At 36.3% G+C, this 23,441-nt stretch overlaps 1 protein-coding gene across 1 annotated transcript; it reads left to right on the forward strand.

Moving 5' to 3' along the window:
- The first annotated feature begins 9,064 nt into the window (after positions 1-9,064).
- On the forward strand, positions 9,065-19,049 carry LOC128995141 (U6 snRNA-associated Sm-like protein LSm2). Its single transcript, XM_054420052.1, has 4 exons — positions 9,065-9,206; positions 15,943-16,010; positions 16,870-16,960; positions 18,807-19,049. The coding sequence occupies exons 1-4, from the start codon at positions 9,204-9,206 to the stop codon at positions 18,930-18,932; spliced, it is 288 nt and encodes a 95-aa protein (XP_054276027.1). The 5' UTR covers positions 9,065-9,203; the 3' UTR covers positions 18,933-19,049.
- Positions 19,050-23,441: the final 4,392 nt, after the last annotated feature.

The following is a 23,441-nucleotide window of genomic DNA, read 5'->3' on the forward strand; positions in this document are numbered from 1 at the left end:
TACGGAAAGCGAGGTCAATGACCTGATCTCGACTCCAAAACAGCAGAGGTCGATGACCTCGCGGCGCGTGGAAATCTCACTAGGTGCAACATAGCATGCAGCTATGACACGAGAAAACTAGGAGAAAAAGAACAAAGAAAGAAAGAGGATTACTTTAAGAAATAAAGGAGAAATTAACACATGTACTGACAAAAGGCAGTATAGATATAGCTAGATATTGTCACATAACTATTTTAATAATATCAACGATTAAAAATATTTAAATTTCAAATCATAAATATTAGAACAGAACAAATTATTTAAAAAAATTCCACAAAAAAGAAGACAGTATGACAAAAAGAGGATAAAGGTAAAAAACATAGATGGATAGACTGACAGGAAGCAAGACAGTATGAATAAACATAGCTAGTGATTGTCATAAGCTCGTTTAATAATAGCAATTGTATTTAAAATATTGAATTGTTGAATCATGAATACAACAACATAAATATATTCGTTGCAAAAAGTTTATTTTTGAATGAAAACGACAGTACTGAAAGAAACACTGTGTATACATATATAAATTAGTCAAGTCACTTTTTCAATAATTAAATGACATCAAAGAGGCTGCATCGTCAAAATGAATTGGCGCATTTCTGCATAGGAATTTACATTAAAACTTTGGAAGAAAAACTATGAAAACAGTCAAACAGTGTAACACTATTTAAAAACTAAACATAAGAAATCGATAGTATTGACACGATTGCCGTGACATGAACTTGTATGAGGAAGAAGATTAATTGAGAAAACATTGTATGAATTAATTAGAGGATGAATGATGAAGGATGTAAGAAATTCTTGTTGTAATCAAACTGGTCTGTTCTAACTAAATATGTAAGTTTTAAATAAAGAAAACCATATTGACTCGAAACAGAAAATATGTTTAAAGCCCGAAACCCTTTCATTTAATTTAATAATGAATACTATGATTGTTCTGAAAAATATACTAAGTGTACAGAGATGATAAAATAAAATTACAGCTGTTTGGGATTTAAATATTGTTTAAATATTTTAAAAATGGTAGCTACATGTTTTAAGGAATATTTTTTGTAAGGCTGCTTTTATTTTTGAATGAAAAGTACTTGATAATTTAATATATCCTATCACCGTGAAATCTTTGCTATTCAAATCAGTTTTATCCACTAGTCAGTAGGTCACGCGATGAAGGGCCCTTCCCTTGGTAATAGATTAAAAGATGATTAAACGATTAAGCTATTGTCGGTCAATCAAACATAAAAAGCTCATAGTGGAGTGGTCCAAAAACCACCAGGCCAGTTAGTTAAATCTGTTAACTTAAGTTTACACTGGTTTAAATAATAGAGGGAGGTACAAAATATTCTATAAATTAAAATATGTTTACTGTTTGGGCATGTTTACAAATTTGATGTATAAGGAAAAACTGACGGACGTTTAGGGAATTTATCATATAGGAAATGCGCTATTACAGTATTGTGGCGTGATAAGACCTACTTAGTAGTACTAGTAGTACCGGGACCTGTTTACTTTTTTTATGTCTCCAGAGGCCAAATACACCATTTGTATTTTTTTTTTAAATATACATCATGTGTTTGTGACGAGTAATTTTTGTCAGACCAGACATTTTGGTATGGACAAACTTGAACCAGCAAAATCGAGTCATAAGGTTTTCAGATTTTCTAAAATTAGGGGTTACAAATTTTTACTTTTAAAACTTGAACATACCCAATTCGTAATACAACCTTTGTGTAGAGATTAAAAAACGAACAACATTGTAAACAATCTGTACGTTTTAAATTCCAATAATTTCTTATGGAGGAATATAAACTGTTGTAGTTTGCTAATAGTTGTAGAATTTTATTGAAATGGTGAGTAAATCTGATATGGACAAATGCTAATTAAAGTCAAATCAGACAAATGGGAATTCACTTAGTTGGCACATTTTCTGTGGTGGGGGTTTTATAATAGCACAATCTGACGGTGGCTAAATTGATCTTAGCTTTCTTCGTTCCGAAATCGTTATAACAATTTTTAGAATTTTAGATAATTAAGTTTTTTTGTTAATTTTTTTAGTTATTAATTGTTTTGTATGTAGTACGTGAAACGGACATTTCAAACAACGTAGGACGTGTTGTTTATTTTTTTTTATTTTAGTTAATTTAGTTAATAGAATTTAGTTTTTAACTATTTTAGTTCCTTAGGAGGAAGAGGCCATTTTATAACAACAGCAGGATTCGGAGTTCTTTTCTCTCAGGCGTATTCTTCAACAAAACCACGATATTAAACCTTAATTACCAAAATAATTTTGCAATCCCCTAGCAACACTCCATATCGAGTCTACTCAATTCTCCTAGTTGACATTTTAAATTATAATTCAAAACCGCTAACACGAGTTTCGACATAGTTTTCTAAGATGGAGATGCAACTATGACGACATAGCTGTCAGATCAGACCTTTCCTAGCGCTAGTAATTCCAATTGCCTATTCCAAGGACGACAGCACAGCGACAAGGCTACAACCTAGTGGGAACACCATGAACTAGTTGAGGTCTTGCGTCATCATAGAACGTTGCTATTGGGGAATGGGGTCTAGGACGAGTACTTAATCATTGGAGTAAGCCACTCTGGTAGATAAGTGCTGCCATTGCTGAGAATTGGGTCAATTGGGACGCTGTGGATGAGTAGAATTAGGTGAGGAACAATGGGATAGTTTTAATACAGCCACTTAAAAAAATCGGTGTGTTTAATCACGCAAAACAGCACTCTTTCATTTTGTTGCAATATTTTTATTTTGTAGCACTCAAAATCTCCAACAGCACAAAAGCGAAGCTAGTGACAACAGAGCAAGGTGCAGTGAAAATAAATCTGAAACACCATCATATACAACAATGTGTCAGCTGTTTTATTAACATTATTGTATTCCTATTTCATTTAAATAAAATATTCTCTCGAAACTGTCTCGAAAATCGAAAACATTTTCCTAAAATGTAGCAAAGTGTCACTTTGCGTACTATTACGCCAATAACAGTGGTAAAGGAAGAAAGTCAGATATTCTAAACCCGAATGTAAAGGGATTTTCACGTTCAGTTTAATAGCTAACGTTTCAATAACAAAACCCTTTATATATTATAATGTATATATTTTTATATAATTTATTTTCAGTCAGTTTAGGGATGAAGGGATATGTTACCGCAATATTAATCCAGGAGCGACTGCGACACTGATTTAGAAGGATTTAAATTTGGTTCGACAGGCGCGCACTTGTGCATAACCGGAATATTAACAAATTTTTTTGTATTAAAGACAGCACTAGAACAACAGTTATTCTGAAGACAGTTGTAGCCTATACTGTACAATTGAAGGATTTTAATTTAGTTTGCCGTCAGCACACTGAGTGTAAACCACACCACCTAAAAACAGGTGACAATTTTAAATTCACCATGAGACGAAAAGTCCTCTTGTAGTATAAAAAATATAGACTATTCGACATTCACATTCAATGAATGATACTTTCCCAATATATGGCATTCAAGCAATAATCATATATTTTAAATGACTAGATTCAGCTGAGATTCTTCTCTAATTCATAGCATTTTTAACTGTTTACGTTTCTCGATTTGTTCACCATTACGTAACAGACCCGCCACTATAATAATACTCACAGTTGTTACTCTATGTTTCATATACGTCGCTGTAGGCAGTTCCACAGTAGGTTTCTTAACAGGATTTTTTTACATTCTTGACTTATCAAGACTCCCACCACTATTATACATAATACTCACAGTTGTTACTCTATGTTTTATACTCTATGCTGTAGGCTCCACAGAGTATTGATCGCAGTTTGGCAACCCAGCTTATGCAACTCAGCACGTGGGGCGCTGGTGACCCCCTAACCTCATTCCCTTTGACCCAATTCCCCTTCCGCTTCCGCCCGGGTCTCGGTTGCGAAATAATATTTGATAGGCCTTTACCCGGATAATAATAGCCCTCATCACCGCGCGGCGTTTGAATGGCCTATTTGTGGCACGCGGAACTATTGCGGTCAATTGTTGAATTTAGAATCGTATTAGGCCTATTTTAATTATAATTTTGTGATGTTTCCCACCGTGATAATTTTGTAATTTATTGGTGGTGATTAGTTAATTACAGATAGGTTAGAAATCGTAAATCAAATTACCTCAAAAACTTGGCCACTACAGTATTTGTTCACACGTTTACAAGGAGCAATAATAACTTGCTCACTAAGGTCACTAACTACTCATTAGAGTTATGGCTTGCAGAATACCCATTCAAGCTGGTTTATTTAACAACTACACTACTGGTGTAGTAATTGTGCAAAGCTAGAAAACAAACATTCAAATTAAGTTTTTTTTCTGTTCCGTGTAGTACAATTTTTGTGCAATAGAATTCTCCTAAAAAGCAAAATATCCCTAGGATATATATATATATATATATATATATATATATATATGACTAAATGTTGTTCTAAGGTGTAGAACTGTAAAGGGCCGTCATTTTAGAATGCATACCTCAATCGTACGAGAATCGAAAAATACAAATCTATAGTATTTGTTTATAAAGACACATACTAACCTAAACCACAATCATTATGACATCACATTTTTGTTATTCTGAAACAAATAAAACCCAGTGAAGTCAGTTTAAAGTGAAATATATGCAATATTTAACATCAAAGCTACGTGTGGGCATTTAAATGGTCATGTTATGAATTGGCGATAAAAAATCATACAAAATCAACGGACGTCAAAAATACTATAACTGTAAAACCCTAAAAATCGTTGGTAGTTTTTAAATGGACACTTCAACATGAGCGAAACACGATGAGTTGAAACTCACAAACAAGATTAAATGAAAGTCAATTTGAAGAGTTAAATGGGATTGTGGGTAGGCAGTGAAGTCGTACAAGTTCAAGAATCAGTTACGGGCTTCTTACAGGGTGCAAAGTTCCTACTTTACCACCAAACCATGTGAAATTAAGAGAAATAAACTGTGTGTGTTATTTATTACTTTTATTCAGTTAAAATTTCAGTGTTTTTTTTTATTTTTGTTGCTGCAATCCTTGTGTAGTCCAAACTGTGTTTTTTAATATAAAAATTATGTGTAAATCATTAATAGGATAGTTAAATGAAATGGGCAACCTATAGGAGTAGATAGTTTTGTAAAAGTTAAAGGGGCGAGGGAACTTAGTCAAATGGAAACAGGAACAAATAAAGTACAACAACAAACAACACAACAAGGGAACAAGGGGGTGTTTTAAAGTACTAAGGAGAAAGAATTTCATACTGTACAAATAAATGTCACTGAGCATTTTACCACTAATCATTATTAAATTACCTAAAAAAACTCAAAATGTCGAACATTTTCGTATTGCTTTACTGAATAGATTAATATTTTGAGGAAATAAATTCATTATCCATATTATTATTCATTGTCCATTCAATATTCATGCACAATCATCTTCAAAACAATCTCTTTGATTGGAGAGATAAAATTGGGAGATGGTAAGCAAACTCGTCCTTTTCGTTTCCTTTCTTCCTGGTAAAATTTATAGATTTTAGCCTATTATAATTTGTTTGAATTTTTTTAATAAGCTCTTTTGCAACAATTGATATAAGAACAGATTGAAAGAGTAATTCACTATTAATCCTCGATATTTTACTCTAAACTGACTCGTTTAATGAGTATTTTTTGATCGCCAATACCATTTATTTGTCATTATGCTACAAGAACCTCGATAGCAAGTATATCTTGGATATCATCAAACAAGACTTGTTATCAAGGTTGACTTCTTATCGATGTATACAATTACATTTATTTGGGTAATATATAATCACGGAAATCTGAAAACAGCACTTACTATCAAGGGCCACTTGTAATCGAGGGACTTATTATTTAGGTTCCACTGATTGACTTATTCATGTTCAATTGAGTTCCACTGTCTTAATTATTGATGCTATCAGAAACACCAGGTTGACGTAAGATAGTACTCTATCAATGCCAATATTTACATTGCCCCTTTTCAAAACACTTAAAAATGCCAAAGACTTATACAAACCCTAATTGTAGGAGTAAATTAAAATCTCATTAAACATCAGATTGAATTTACTATATTGGAACCAGAACATACGTTTAATCGTAAATGAGAATAGTAGTTGTGTTTGCGCCAAACTTCTGTAAAATTGGCAAAGGTGGAAAGATGTGGGTAAAGTAGGAAACCTCACGGGCGACGGACGAGTACACGTGTATCTCTGAATCAATACAGAAACTCACCCCCTTTCCACCCCTTCCAACCACTTAGAGCGAGGGGGGGTTGCTACTCGCCCCTCCCTTGGACGAGAGATCAGCTCAAAACTAGGGCACGTAAAAATGCGGTGGGCAGCAAAGACAAGTGGAGAAAAACACTCATGAAAATCATTTAGAAACTCATTTGTTGAGTTGTGTGCGTAGACAAAGTTGTAATAATTACTAAGAAAATATTTTTATTACGTTGTAGATAAAATAAATCTTATGTAGAAATAATTATTAAGAATAATTAACTTATATATTAATAATAAAACTAAATTGTGGAAGAATTAGTAATGCTGTCCTTAAGCCACTAAAAGTAACAAAATAATCTTCTGTGGTGGAGTTGGGATTTTAACTAAGCAGGGAAACTGTGTAATAAATATGTATATAATTATTATATAAAAAATATATAATAATTGTTATATATATAAAAAATGCATAAATATGTTCTTAGTTTGAAAATGACTAATCACAAGTTATAAACCTTGTAATAAATTCAAAATATCTGTGGGCAAGAGGCCGTGCCTATTCTAAAACTATAACAAACTAATCAAAGATGAATAATCACAAATAAATATTTTAAAGGTCAACATTATTTACTATAGACGTTATTACAATCCGTTTACCATTTTACAAAAGCATGGCTAACATCGCGATATAGCATAGTTTTAAACCAAATTCATAACAATAATAGGTTAAAACTTGTCCTCTATTACAGTAAATATATATTCTACAAAATTACTGTATCCGTACTCGGGTAAATTGTACACGAAATAAAAATTACTTAAATATAATTTGAATTGCGCGCGTATGTACCTACCTTTGCTGTTGAAGGATATGGACTCAAAATGGAAGAGGAAATGGACGACACTACTGCATCCAAGCGGCGCGCGGCGACTCTAGAGTTCATAGGCAACCGAGTGAGAGAAAGGGAGTGGTTTCTTTAGTGCTATATATTCTATAGTGTATATAAACATTACCACGAATGAGGATGCGAGAAAATAAGTTTTACATAATTGTATGTACAGTAATCGAACGGAACATCGGCTCTTCGAACAATAGACAGAACTCAAGCCCTGCATTTTGGTGTCCATTTTAAGCTGAAGCAAGTGGACTACTGAACATATTCGTGTACAGTCTGCCTGTGTTTATATGTGGTAGGTATATTGTCCGGCTGTATTTGAGTGCAAGGATGCAAATTCAAAGAATTTATCTTATTTTAAGGTAAAATTCGCGATGGGATCTTTGGTCTTGTACTAAAGTAAATTTCAATATTTTATCAAAACAGAGTTTAGTTAGGTTAAAAGTAAAACACGTTCCAGGCAAAAGTATATCTAATAGTTTTCTTCAGCTTTATAAGGATGCCATATCCCTGATTAAAATTGAAAAGTCAATGGGAAAATTTAAAAGGGAGACTTTTCTATAGCTACAGTGGGCACCATAGCTTCTCTTCACAGAAATCAATTCTAAGGCTGAAAGGATTTTATTAATAGGAAAGGGGATTGAAGAAGGGGCTGGTTTACAACGAGTTTATAATCCCGTGTAGTCCAACCATAGATAAAACATCATACGCCCTTGTGTTCGACGTTCGTTAGTCTGTGGCCCAAGTATGATAACACGGCCACCTCTAACTACAGGCCGCGGCCTGGTAGAATTGGTAACTTCGTCGCAAGTGGTGTTGTCTAGTGCCAGACGTCCCATAAGATAACATGTCAGTCAGGTGACACCAGCTCATTATTTCACGTATTATTCATTAAAATTAAAATTTATGAAAATAAATTTATTGAAATATTGAAAATAAAACATATAGAATTGAAAACAAAAACAATACTTAAATAGAAAATCAATTTTTGTACTTTTAAAGTGGAGTCAATATTGTCATAGTCCAACCAAGCTTTCGTAAATACACAAATACCATTAGCTGCTGCCAAACTAAACAGCTGTTACAACACCACTTGTGACGTTGCCAATTCGAAGGCCGCGGCCTGGAGTTAAAGGCGGCCGTGATGATAATTGACAAAGAAGATAGTGCTACATATTTACACATGTGTATCTCGATTGTTAACCACGTTGTTTTCAAATGGCCCAATAAAACGTTTGAATACTAGAATATTATTGGATGCCTACATACTAAGTAAGTAAGTAGTAAGTAGACATCCCATCTATGTGGACCAGCTGTCGCAATTTTTAAAATGAATGTAGTTGTGTGACAATCACGGAATGACTAGTGTCTAAATTATATGTTCTTATTTTTTGTTGCTGAAATAGTTTATGGGTCATAAAAGTTGCTATAGATCGTAATAAGTCATTCCATATCAGATTGGCTTGGTAAAAACCATCGCGTATTCGACAGGAATTGGTAATTTAGATCTGTCGGTGGCTCACATCAACTACGACGAATTTGATTTAAAATTTGGCCACAACTTAAACGTTGGGTTTTCAATATAGTTCACTAGCTGTACCCGCGGGCCTTGCCCCGTTTAACTTCTTAATTTTCAAGATGAGCTCGTTCGCATGGCTCAATCACGTCTTGGTATTTAAGAATCGAATCTTAAAGGAATAAATTTGTTCCAGATCATAATCAATGACCTGACTCTGTTTACTCCAAGACATTTGTGCAGTTACCTATCCAGTGAACAAGCAAGACATTATCCAGGTAAAAAAAGTAGCTCCTTTGCTTTTTCTTCTTCTGTGATCATTTCTATTATTCTTTTTCGTTTCGTTTCGTTTGTCAAACGTTTCCTTTATTGTTGTAATCGTTTGAGGTTAACGTCGTTAAATTAACCGGTCCATTATTTATACAGATTGAGATTATATTACAGATTTAAACTTAATGTTGACTGAGTGTTGTTGCTGAAAGGTGAAAGAATATAATTTTCAAACATGGTAAGTTACGTATGATTAGTAATTATTTAACAATGACCTAATGTTTTGCAGATGTCCAAACCCTAGCCTAGATATACACTGGTTGCTGTAGATTTGTAAATTAATTCTTTATCCTAGTGTAATTTAGTTGTGAAGTAAGTTAGATGTTTTACACAGACGTATGTGAAAGTAATAGGCCTAAACCTACCTGTCATTAGCAGCCAGTTGTATCTTGCATCTGGATTAGGCTACTGTTAGGCCTTAGGCTACAGCCTAATTGGTACTTATTGCGACGAACGTGACCATAGGAACCTAGGCCTATATAGATTTATATATCACTAGAAACTAGATTTTTAGCTGAAAATAATGGTGCAAAAATTTTTCCGCGCACTCAAATATTAACGGAGTTACGGCTGTTTTAAGTTTTATTTAGGCTACCGGTACTTTGTTTTTTGACCTTTGAACCTATTTGTAGGCCTAAGCCTATGATATGTTCTTTCCAAATAGGTACTTGATATATTACGTTAATTAGGCCTATAAGTAATTCAAGTAGAAGACTCACTTTTTACCTGGAAATAACAGTGATTGGAGATAAAAGTGTCTCCGAGGCCACGAATATTAACTAAGGTAGGCCCTAACTTATAAGATAATTTTTCGTTTTGATTTCCTCTATCTACCTTCTATTCTAGTATGCTACTGCTTGCAACATTACGGAATTACGGAACGGACCATGCCTAACTGTTACTTGTAGAACTATAGGCCTACTGAACCTGAAATGAAAATGAAAATATAAAAATTGAAGAGAAGAGAATAAAAATAAGCCAGTCAAGTCATTTAAAGTACATGTGCTACAAAAATCTAAGAAACAACTGAATAACTGAATAACTTAGGCCTATTTCAGAATGATTTTATTTCTAGGCATGTGTGGAAGGCAACTCGGGCTTATGCGGATTCGTGACTGTATTAACTTGAGTGTTTTGAAGTTAGGTTAGATTAGGAAGGTAAAGTGTAGGTTATAGTGAACCGAGTCCGAGTTGATAATTTATATTACACACAGGCAGTTGTTGTGCCATTAAAATAGTGTGTTAAACACAACAAAAAAAACGATTTCAAAAATGCTTGCAGCAAGGATTTAAAAGGGCATAAAAGCTACATGGTTAAAGTAACAATGTTGGCCTATTTTGTGGAGTGGATAGGATTACTGGAACTGGATTTTATCAAATCCATCATGATCAAATCAATCATGATCAAATCCATCATCCGCCACTAACCATTTCACTTAAGTAAGTAAGCTGTGTACAGCTTAGCTATCTTGTTTCCCGAACGTTCATTATGCCGAAATTAATAAGTTGCGTTAATTAACCTATTGATTGTTAGTGTGAGTCTTATATTTACTTAAAATCACTTACAATTTACATAAATTTGATAGTTAAAATATCAAGTTTCTAGTGAGGAAATATCGTCAATTAAAATAGACTAGTCAGTTGACTTACAAAGGTAAATAAAACTTAAAACAGCCGTAACTCCGTTAATATTTTTGAGCGCAGAAACATTTTTGCACCGTTATTTTCAGCTAAAAATCTAGTTTCTGGTGATATATAAATCTATATAGGTTCCCATGGTCACGTTCGTCGCAATAATTACCGCCTACTTCGTTACTGTGTAGCCTACAGTATTATGTATAGGTAAGTTGAATTAATTCCTAAGTTAGGCCTACTCATAAAGTAAAGGGAGGTGGGATTGCAGTTAGTTAAAACATATGACTTCCAAGTCTATGGTCCCAACTTACGGTACAAGGATAGGCTATCTACAGTGAAAGGCACGGTGACATTTTTGGCCTGATTTAGGCAGCCGCGTTCATGTCGGAGCTGCGATAAACGATCGTAGCAACAATGAGAGCAGGGATGCTATGTAGTAGTGGAGAGTAGCGCTCTGCTGTAATTGGCTGTTGAAGTCTGAGCTGCGACACTCACACTGAAAAGTTGATTTGTGAGTTCCTGAATTGAAAATGAGTTTGTATATTCTGCAGAATAGTAAGCTTAATTTTAGCATCAAATAGCCTACAATGGTCATTCAATAAGGGTGTAAAATACAGGGTGTTTTTAAAAGAATGCTGGGATTTTAAATGGTAATTGCTTGGATACTATTCAATGTAACTAAACGTTTTCTACGTCAAATTGAAGCTAAAATAACTAAGTTTTGTATCCCGTGTAGCAAGGGAGGAATCTTTGACCTTGGCATGCGTAAAACAGTTGCGGGGTGATAGGCCGCTATTGTGACTCATATGCCTGACGCCAGTCGCCAGTACTACGTTTACGGCGCAACAGAAGGCACAGATTGTAATCTGTAGTTCGGAGAGTTTATATCCATTGCTAAATTAAACTAAATTAAAATCTAATTGATGATAAAGAAACTTAAAACTGGTTTAATGAGTTTCGTGAAACCAAAATGTTTTGAAAAGACATTCCTAGCCGGCTAAAAACAAGCGATGACATGGTCGAAGGAATCCTACAATTCTGCATCAGAAGCCCGAAAAAATCGATTGCCCGACAAAGTTTTCAGTTTAACAAACCTAAATTGGTCACTTTATGATGTTATCTACAGGGTGTCTCAGACCACCCGGCCGGCTTGTATAGCTCCAATATGATAGCAAATGGAAACCTAATTGCAACTGGAACCCCCTATTTTGACCCCAAGGAATTCAGCTAAATTATTTTCAACCCCAAAAAAGCACCCCAAAGTGCAGATTTTGGGGGGTGGGGGTGGTTTTTGGGAAATTTTCAAATGTAAAGGGGGGTCGTGTTATACCTCTTTTTAAAGGTCCTTTAGTCCTGAGTATTTTAGTGGAAAAAGATTTAAATTATCTTCATCCCTATTTACAGGGTGTTCAAAAACGTACAAAAAATAGCCCTTTGAACTACTTTTCACTGTAAAGAAGTGGAATTTTGTGGGGGGTTCAAATTTTGATAACACTTTAATTGCTAAATGAGATTTCAAAAAACTCTGGTTTCAACCCTTTTGCTATATTTTTACTTATGTTACGCATTTTCAAACTTTTTGAAGTTTCAAAAGCTGTTATCTCAAAAATTTCAAATGGCAACATGGGTTTAATTACAAACCACATTGTAGCCCTTAAAATTTTCTATAATTTTTGTATTTAATGTTTTTTGGTATCTTCATTGGTTAAAGAGATATAACGAAATTAGTGTATTTTAATGGTTTATTAAATGGTATTCAAAGTGTTTACTGTGGCAAATGTACACCTCTAGGTCTCAATTAAAACAAATCTTGTCTAAAAAAATAAAATAGTACTCAGATTGTTGATCTTGGAAGATTGATAAAGGAAAGAACACAACTGCAAATGTTCTTAGTTATTTTACAATTCCATGGCTCTAATAGTTCTTTGAATGAATAATTTGTTTGAATCAGCATTAATAGCCTACATACTGATGGACTTCTACAAATGCTTAAATTGCCTTCCATTTTGTTCCATGCAAACCCCAACTTTGTTATGCATGTAGTACTTCTTCTCCACTATTATGGTACTGTATTGCTGTTTTACTACCGCAGGTGCATTCACCTCTCGTACAAATCCAGTAAGTTCCTTATAATTTGATTTATCTAATCAAACGTGACCAGTTTCATGCACACGCTCATTGATTTCATGATGATTTTTTTTATTTACCAGTAGCATTTATAGACAGTATTCATTCAAAGCACTATTAGAACTTTGTAATTGTAAAATAACTAAGAATATTTGCAGTTGTGTTTTTTCCTTTATTAATCCTCCAAGTTTAACAATCGTGGTAATATTTTAATTTTTTAACATAATTAGTTTTAATTGAGACCTAGAAGTGTACATTTACAACAGCAAACACTTTGAATACCATTTAATAAAACATTAAAATACACTAATTTCGTTATATCTCTTTAACCAATGAAGATACCAAAAAACATTAAATACAAAAAATTTAGCAAATTTCAAGGGCTACAATGGGGTTTGTAATGAAACCCATGTTGCCATTTGAAATTTTTGAGATAACAGCTTTTGAAACTTCAAAAAGTTTGAAAATGCGTAACATAAGTAAAAAGATAGCAAAAGGGTTGAAACCAGAGTTTTTGAAAGCTCATTTATTAATTAAAGTGTTATCAAAATTTGAACCCCCCACAAAATTCCACCTCTTTACAGTGAAAAGTAGTTCAAGGGTCTATTTTTTGTACGTTTTTGAACACCCTGTAAATAGGGATGAAGATAATTTAAATCTTTTTCCACTAAAATACTCAGGACTAAAGGACCTTTAAAAAGAGGTATAACACGACCCCCCTTTACATTTGAAAATTTCCCAAAAACCACCCCCACCCCCCAAAATCTGCCCTTTGGGGTGCTTTTTTGGGGTTGAAAATAATTTAGCTGAATTCCTTGGGGTCAAAATAGGGGGTTCCAGTTGCAATTAGGTTTCCATTTGCTTTCATATTGGAGCTATACAAGCCGGCCGGGTGGTCTGAGACACCCTGTATAAAAGATAGAGTCTTTGTTCTGAAAAAGATTCAGTTAAGACATCAGATAAACCCGCCGATCGCCCTAAGCGTATAGACTTTGCCAGTTTTACGCTCATATAAGAATAAGATTGATGAAAATATGAATTTTATTAAATCATTCCGAATTGTATGAAAGACTGAGAAAAAACGTTGTTCTTTTCCCTTCAATTTTACGTTTAAATCGTTAAGTTATCTTGAATAGTCACCCAGCAACGACCGTTTGAAATCCCGGCATTCTTTTAAAAACACCCTGTATTAGGAATAACTTAACTCATTCAGTTATACATCTATCCATCAGATCATTAGGTAGGCCTACTGTATTTGTATTCAATTCACAAGCGATTTGACTCTGCAGATTCACAACTTGTCCTAAACTAATCTATTTGGGTGATTTTTATCACACTTGTCCCATAATGCTTGTCTCGTAAAAACTTGCTAGGCCTAGGGGCCTAATTAATTTATCTGCATCCATGGTGGGAATCGCAATAAGTTACTAGCTGAGAAAAAGGACTGAGTTATTATTGCTGGCTCTCATCGATGGTTGGGACCCAAAGTGATTAACAGTCCAGCTTCAACGTAAACAGAGGCCCATTAACCCATTAAGAGAGTACGTCAGTACAGTAGAACCTCTTTAATCCGAATTAATTGGGACCGGGGGTAGTTTGGACTATTGAATAGTTCTGATTACAGAACATATTGTTGTTGTTTTTACTTAACAATAGCTAGGGAAAAGTGAAAAATGTTTTATAAAGTAAAATACAGTGTTTATTTGATACAGTAGTAAACATAGAGAATAAACAGGACTCTACATTACAATTGAAATAATTACGGTGCGTATATCAATAAATACAGTATACAATAAAGAACTACTGTACTGTGTATAGAGTACAGCAATGAGGCATTCGGATTAGTGGACGTTCGGATTACAGAGGTTCTACTGTATTATCTAAACAGCCAGGATCGCAGCTAGTATCGCTAATCGCAGCTCAGACAACGTGGCCTTAAATTATATAGCTTGCTGCTGCTGTAAAAAAATGCAAGTTAGGTAGGCTAATTGATGTCTTAACTTACTTCTCTATAAGTTTGGGCTCCTGTTTACCTAAATCTTACGTGCCGGTTTTTGTATAATGCTAGCCTTGATACTTGATATTTCATTGATAGGCCTACTTGTCTCCTTCATCGATGAGTTACAATCACGGATATATTGCATCAATTTGTTTGGATTTAAAAACATAGGCCTACATAAGTTGTATAGGAAAAGAGTTTCATTTAAATTACTTAGACTAATGAGGAAACCAAAACATGGTAATACATGTCCGTATTAGGCTTGGGGTTCTCTAATTATTCCTAGGGGTTTTTTACTAAGCTCGTCCAGCAAGTACAGTGGCCTTTTTGCTAGGTTGTCCCAGATTACTGCCGTAAAGCAGAAGATGTTAATTTTTTTACCTTCTCTGGAAAAATGTTAGCCTATAGAGCCTGGTGGTATTCCAAGAATAGTTCGTGAGAAAGTGTGGATGAGACAACATAGCGGCATAAGGATCGTTATATTTTACTATTTAACAGCCTGGTTGTACAAATTCCTCTTAGGCTGATTTAGACTTGTCTGTGTAGAAGGAAAACGCCAATAGGCAAGCGTGTTTCTTTAAAAACTTTTTTTTTAACTTGTGCGCATCGTTGGGAAAAATTAACGCATACTGTTAAAAAGATATTTTTTTGTAGATGTGCAGAATCCCTTTATAAATTAAAATAGGCTCAACTAACTTATACAGACGAAAAAAGAATTTAAAAATTATAAACAAGTTAATATGAGCCACATGGGTTGCCATGCTGGTGACGAAATAACAACAATATATGAACAGAAAATCAAAACAAATATAAGAAATTCCAATCACATGTTTTATTTACAGCATGGGGTTAAAATAGAGAAGTTTGTACATTACATATTTTTGTTCCTAAACGACATGGTATATTAGGTGAGGTCAATACTTCAGTATGATAATTGTTTGTTGGGCATCACTCACCTTATTGAAATCACGACAACGTAGTCCTTGTCATATCACAAAGTACAATACATATTTTTGGGCAAGTTTTTGACCACTGGACAATACAAAAAGTAATAATATAAAAAGAGAGCTACAGTTAGGGTGAAAATTAGAAAATGTAGTCTAGCATGCCAAATAAGAGTTTAAACTTATCCAATTTTGTGTTTTTGTTTCAGCTTTTCTATTCATTTTTCAAATCCTTGGTTGGAAAGGATGTTGTCGTGGAGTTGAAAAATGATCTCAGGTAAATACTAGACCTTAAGTGTAATAAGGCATTTAGGTTATTTTTTTAGGTTAAATGGTAGGTTAAATTAGTATTATTTTTAAAAATCTTTGGTTTATGGGGTCTGTTGCCCATTCATGAAAGACTGGTCATCGCCGTGCTCAAGGGGCTTCCAACCTATAACCCACGGGCCACAAGCGGATTTTTTCTGTCCCGCAGAAAGCCAGTAGGCTATAGGCTAATGATAATCTTTTTGCAATCACATTAACACATGTGGCCTCTTTTGGCAACACTGTGTAATAAGTTAGTTTTCCGCATTTACGGCAACACTCGTTGACACAGCTTGTAGTATCCGCAAAACCGTGATGGTTTTCTGCGATTGCAATTATACTCATGACCATACTTTTCAATCTCAGTGATACCATGGTCGTCTCCCGCAATGACAGTAACACTCGTTGCCGTATTACTCAATTTGTTAAAAGTCTGAAATGACGTTTACGGCCAAGTTTACATGTGCCTAGGGGCCGCTGATATTTTATACTGATTATTTTTGTAAGTTTAACCGTTGAGCATGATGTATCTGTCCGGTAAGTAAGACAGCGTTTCCTTGTTGGATTTTTTTCATAAATCAAAGTGACAAAGAAGAGTGTGTGGTGAAACCTAGCCTATTCACTCTGGATATCCAAAGGAAATGATACTATTAAACAAACAATATCCGCTTTTTGAAATAATGCTTCCATGGTCACTAACACACCCCAAACTTGGTCTTAACGTAGTGTTAATGTTTGTTGTTTCATTGATAACCTGTGTAGAGTAGATGTAGAGCCATTTCGGACTAATGTTTTATGATGTAATTTAACAGAGTTATTTTATTCCACAGTATATGCGGCACCCTACACTCGGTGGACCAGTACCTCAACATCAAGCTCACAGATATCAGCGTCACGGATCCAGACAAGTATCCCCACATGGTACCTTCACCTTTTTTACTGACATTAACTATGGATCTGAATACTGATCTATTATAAGATATTTTTAGTGATTTCTATATACATAAGGCCTTTGTATAAAGTTTGTGTTACAAATTATACCCACCATTATTATTTAACCCTTCAAGGCGGTTTGACGAGCCTTTCTTGTCACATATAAAACATCGCTGCCTACGGTTTTACCAGATCCGCTTGTCATGACACAGGCAGTAGGTGGTAGCATCTGACAATGCATCAGTGAACTATTTTGAACTAGGATTACATACTACAGCACATTGTCAAATTAGTTGCTTGATCTGTTTCGGCCGTAAATAATTTAAAAACATAGATAAATGGTTCACGTTTGTGTGATTGAATTAGAACAACCTCATCTCAGTGCATATTAGTTACATGTGTGCTTTTAACACATTCTGTTTTGGAGCCTTCATCCTGTTAAACTTGAGTTTCTTGATAAGTTTGATACGTTGATTCTCTAACTAGTTGATTTTGGATTCCAGGTGAGTCGTAGAGAATGAATACGGTGGCCGCGGTAACATCCTGATTTAGCCTCTGTATAATACTTCTTTTGCGATTGCTCTTATTTGAAGGAGGGGGGGGGGGAGTAATCCCAGCTACTTTGACCTTTTGATCTTTCTTACACCCCTGCTCAATCCGACAACCTATGTTTCTGGCACGAATCCAAACAGTTGGAACAACCATTGCTCTTATCTCCTAAGGCTTAAAAGTAGCACCTTTCAATCTAGCTGTTGGATTGAGACGTGTTCTAAGGTTCCCACCTCTTTTTCACAGAAACTGCTTTGGTCTGTGATCTTCCAATGGTTCAAAGGTGTTCTCTTATTGTACTCAGCCCAGTTAGTAGCCTAACTGATAACTCCCTTCTTAAGGATCTATATGCCTTCCATGCTTGTACTTTGGTTCCGTCAGTGCATTGAGGAAAAGTGGAAAGTAAAAGGTACTTTCATGGTTTGTATGAAAAGGGAAACCATCTGCAGATGGGGGAACCATTATTATTATGTAAAGTAGGGTACTGGTCCTGTGAGTTGTACTGCCACTCCCTTCCTGGCTAGGACGTCAGCTGTTTCGTTCTCTTTGTGTTCTGAGTTCCCTGGAACCCAGGCAATCTCAGGCTTGGTTTAGTCTTGTGATCTCTTTATTATCCCAAGACTCCCGTATTGGAAAAATGCTGAAGTTATTGAAATCATGAGAAATGAGAATAGGCATAAAGTCATAAAACATTTGTTAGTGTTTAACATCCCTGGCTTTAAATATTCATTACAGTTTTGAATTCTTTGAGTTATTATATGTACGTTATGAATAAATAAGTCATTTCATGTTTATAAATTCTTCTGAGAATCATTTATTATATATTAGGTATTTCATTGAGTATCATTATGATTATTAGTATTATTTGTGTGTTATAGTTTTTAAGATGTAGTTGTCAGTAAAAGGTTAGTGTTAGCTTTAATTATCATAAAATTGACGTGGTATGAATTCATCACTAAGTCTTTAGAACTACAATCTGTTATAACGCCAAATTAAAATAATCAACATCTATGGTCCCAGCGACATCATCATCTACTTTTTTGATCGCGACAAAATCGTGTACATCTTGCACTGTCGCTGAGACATCATCATTGTCTCCCGCAGTTTCAGGGACATCATAATCGTTGACATCGCGATTTTTAGTTCGCTTAATCGTCCCAGAAACGTTCTGTTATGAGAATCAAAGCTTGATTTTCTTTCTTTAGGTTTAAGTAGGTACAGTACTCTGTCTACTGTAGTATTCAAGATTGGTTCGGTGTTGACTAACTATTATCTTTTTTTCCAGATATCTACCAAGAACTGTTTTATCCGAGGCTCTGTAGTCCGATACGTACAGCTTCCTGCTGACGAGGTTGACACACAACTCCTTCAAGATGCAGCACGAAAAGAAGCTGCTGTACCTTCAAGATAACTTTGTTTTACTATATTTTACCTTTTAAGTTTTTAAAATAACTTAAGTTGTTGTACTATAGTGTGCTATGTATCCCTCATATTGAGAAGTAAAAAAGCATTTTAATTTCAATACCTACTTAACGGGTTTTTATTGGTCCAATCCAAATTAAGAGTTTTAATGTAGAAAAGCATCTATCATCTGGTTGTTTAACACTTCGGTAGTAGCGTATTTTGCGCAGTGTAACTTCTGTTTAGCCAGTAATAATTTGTCAAAGCATTGTTGTGTTGTAGCATTATGGTAATAACAACTGGTTGAGGTTAGTTCAGTTTCTTAGATAGTTTATAATGTTTAGATGATATAAAAACCGGTGAGCACCTCCATAGCAAGAGCGATGCAGAATATTCAGATTTTGTTGGCTGCACTGGTTCATGTGTGCGCGCGCAATTTCGTAACCACTACACTGACGTCATGGCACTTGCAGCACTGTTCGATCTTTTTACCATATGCCTACATGCGGTGCAGCTAGGGTTCAGCCACTGTCCACGCCGTTCCGTAATATTAGCTACAATAGCGAACTTCAGTCAATATGAATTAAATTATGTAGTTTTTCATATACTTAAATGATATAATATTGTTTTTACTACTGGCAATTGTAGTTTGATTAAAAGAAATAATATTGTTAATGGTAGGGTGGGGGATGGGGCAAGGGGCGTACGAGAGTCTTATGTGCTAGCCCTAGCCGCCACAGTTATATCACTAAAAGTTGGATAATAAAGGCTTTAATGTATGTGCCTAAACTGTGTTCACAAAATGTAGGAGGTTTGAGGGAAAGTTCCTCTACAATTTTTTGGCTTAGTTATTGCCGCTAATTGACTGTTTGACAAACGTCAGCTGTGGTAGCTAATCTGTGGAGAGATTTCTTCGTCTAAAACCGCCTAGATTTTGTGATCGAAGTATAGGACAGATTCTCAAGAAATGCTGATGTTTACATGCTATAAACTGTGGTATGTTTGAATTACCTCCTGTCCAACCACATAATGTTTTTACTGTAGTGACCTTTGTCAATCGTCAGTTGTCACAGAAAGGCTGTGGATTGAAGTTGAGGCTACGTTTGCCTTGTTGATACGTTTAGAGAGATGTAATTTTCATATTGTGTTAGTGTACTTCAGCCCCCATGGCACATTTATCTTGGAGGTTCCCAAACATGCTGTGAAAACTTGAACTATGGCCTTTTCATCGAATTTGGCTCAATTCCAAGTAATAAATTGTTTGTAAAGCATCCTGAGTGTAATTTATGTTCAAATTGTGGTTTTTATTTTCTAAATACATATTTTTCTCTCACCTTTCAGAATAATCCTAATCCGCAAATTTGATCTGATCAAAATGGAATTTGGAACTTCAATCTCTGCTCCTGTTTCTTGACCGTAGAGACAACGCTTTAGATTATTTGAACGATTAGACCCACACCGTCGCACTAACAACACTGGTCAACCCGTAGCTCAAGCAAAGCGGTTTTCAACACAAATAAGATATTATTTCCTGCCATTTATTTTGTTAAGTTATACTTAGCCACAATTACTGGAATTTACAGCTTGTGTTTTAAACAGCAGATTACAGATAGTTTTGTTTTGAAACAATTTAAATATTGCACAAATATTATAGTGTTTACATCAGAAATTTTTCTTCAAAATGTTGATACATTTGTTTACAGCACTTGTTTTATGTCCCTTTTTTCTAGGTTACCAATGTTAACAACTGTTGTTGAAGAGTTTATAGATTCATGTGAAGAGTGTCTTTGGAATGTAAGTTTATTTTAATGCAAAACACAAATTTTACCATATACCTAAACAAACACTGTGAATAATTGTTTCCCAATTCTTTTAACAGTAACATAACAATACATTATCATACAAATAAATAATACGCTAATAGTTCTTGATAAGAATAACTAAAACGTTGCTGTATACTGTAACCTAGGAGACAAGTCTTTGCAAGCGAGTAATTATGTCAGTAGTGTAGAGTGGATATATGTGGATCCTACTCCGCTTTTTTCAAGCGGGATTTCGGAAGGGTGGATGACGTACCACTTTTCAGTCTTGGAGAGATGGAGGCGTCCGTCCTATCCCTGAAGAAAAATAAGGCTCCTGGACCCGATGGGGTACCCGGCAAAGTCCTCAAGAAGGTTTTGACTACCAACCCCTTGATCCTTTTGCGCATGAACAACACCTGCTTAGCCAAAGAAGTTTTCCCCTCGTGCTCGAAAACAGCTAGGCTTGTGCTTGTTGGGAAGGGGAAGGGAGACCCAGACCTGCCATCCTCTTACAGACCTCTGTGTATGTTGGATACAGCTGGCAAAGTCCTCGAGAAGTTGATCCGTTCCCGGCTTAATTCAGTCGTGGTCGCTGCGGGGGGCCTGTCCCCTCGTCAGTATGAATTCAGGATGGGGCGACACTGATCTACGGTTGACGCTGTCGAGGAGGTGAAACAAGCCGTGATGAGAGCTGAGGATTTTAACCACTACTCTCGTAGGGTTGTGCTGCTCATAACACTCGATGTGCGAAACGGTATGCTGGATGCGCTGGATAACACCTTCCACGTTCCGGCATACCTCATGCATATCATAGAGGATTATCTCCGGTTCCGCCTCCTCATGTATGACACTACAGAAGGCCCACGTACGATGAGTGTCACTTCTGGTGCTGCCGAAAGTTCCATACCTCTGGAATGTCGTGTATGACAGCCTTCTGAGGTCTGAAATGCCTGAGGAAACTGTTTTGGTTGGGTACGCAGCCGACATTGCAGTTTTGATAGCTGCACGTAGCGTTGAGCTGGCTCAGCTAAAGCTGAACAGAGTTATACGTACCATAAACGCATGGGTGGCAGACCACGGTCTCTCGCTCGCTTTGAGCAAAACTGAGATCGTGATATTAACAAAATAACGGATTTACACTATCATGCCGTTGAGGGTAGGGGCTGTCGAAGTCCAGACCGTTCGTTCTGCCAAGTACCTTGGGGTTATGGTGGACAGCAAGCTTTGCTGGTGGGATCAGATATTCCGTACGGCGGACAAGGCTGCTAGGGTGGTTTCCTCTCTTAGCCGGTTGATGGCCAATGTCGGAGGGCCTAGGTGCAGCCGTAGATGACTGTTAATGTCTTCTGTCCAGTCCATACTCTTGTATGGTGCGGAGGTGTGGGCAGACGCTCTCAATAAGGAGGTATATAGGATGCGACTCGTCCGAGTGCAGCGTCAGGCAGCACTAAGAGTTGCATCCGCCTACCGAACAGTGTCCGAACCCGCCGTCCTGGTGGTTGCTGGAGTCATCCCCGTCAAACTTTTGGCTGCGGAGAGAAAGGCAATTTATCAGCACTGTGCGTAGGACCAGGCACAAACAGAGGAACGCACCCGCACCTACCAGCTGTGGCAGGAGGGCTGGGAACAGGAGACACGGGGACTGACACAGCAAGTCCAACCTTGGGTTAATCGGCGGTACGGAGAGGTGGACTTCTACCTCACCCAATTTCTGACGGGACACGGCTTTTTCCGGTCGTACCTGTTCAGGATGGGCAAAGCCGTGTAATCCGATTGCACATACTGCCCAGGCATTCCCGATGACGTGGAACATACCTTTTTCCACTGCGAGCATTGGGAAAGGCCCCGCCTGGAGGCTCAACAGTTAGTAGGATTGCTGTCGGTGGACAGGTCATACCAATGATGATGGATGGTGAGGACAATGGACCTGTGTGTCACATTTCATCCAGGGAGTTCTCTGCGCCAAGAAGCTCGACCTTGACCGGGATGCGGTGTACAGTAGGTCATAAAGTATATAAATGCCAGAAAAGGTGAGAGCCCTCAAGGTCACATGTTGGCCTGACTTGAAGTAATGTGACAAACAATTCCAGGTCTGTGTCCAACAGAGTAGAGGGGGTTTTTTAGTGAGTAGTCTGTGATAAATTCAGGAGTCTCACACTACAGGGTGGCTACCTTTGTGCGTAAAAGCATTTTCCTTCCTCCCCCTTAAAAAAAAAACTTCACTTTTTCCAAGAGTCCTACTTTTGAGTCAGTATTTGGGCAAAAGTGAGCATTACACAGGAAAATTTTCGACTACATCACTGGTTTAAGTCTTGTGGTGTTGTTTCTTAAAATAACACTACCTCTAACAAAACTCATTCCAGTACAAATGTGGAAAAGGTAGAGGTGTAAACTGGTGGCGCTCTCAGTGACAAGCCCTCGTCAATGGCCAAGCTTATAGTCATCGGATGTATTTAATATCGGTTGTATGCCTATTGTCAATGCATGCCCCACCGCAGCTGCAGCAGTGATGACTAAATTAGGCGTGTGTGGTGATCATCCTCGCTCGGTCAGGCCTTGTATGCAGCAACTCATGATGAATCAAACTGTCCGTAGTTCAGCCTCAAGCAAAATAAGTTAACACGGTGAGTTCAGAGTCTCAATCATGTTAACTTACTCCTCTGGAGCTGATTTGAAAGGACCACTCAAACTAGAAGTCCTCAACTTTGTCTTTTTCC

Source organism: Macrosteles quadrilineatus, unplaced genomic scaffold (assembly GCF_028750875.1).
Source record: "Macrosteles quadrilineatus isolate MER2022 unplaced genomic scaffold, UCM_ALF_1.0 Scaffold_5__1_contigs__length_97177068, whole genome shotgun sequence".
NCBI classification, from domain to species: Eukaryota; Metazoa; Arthropoda; class Insecta; order Hemiptera; family Cicadellidae; genus Macrosteles; species Macrosteles quadrilineatus.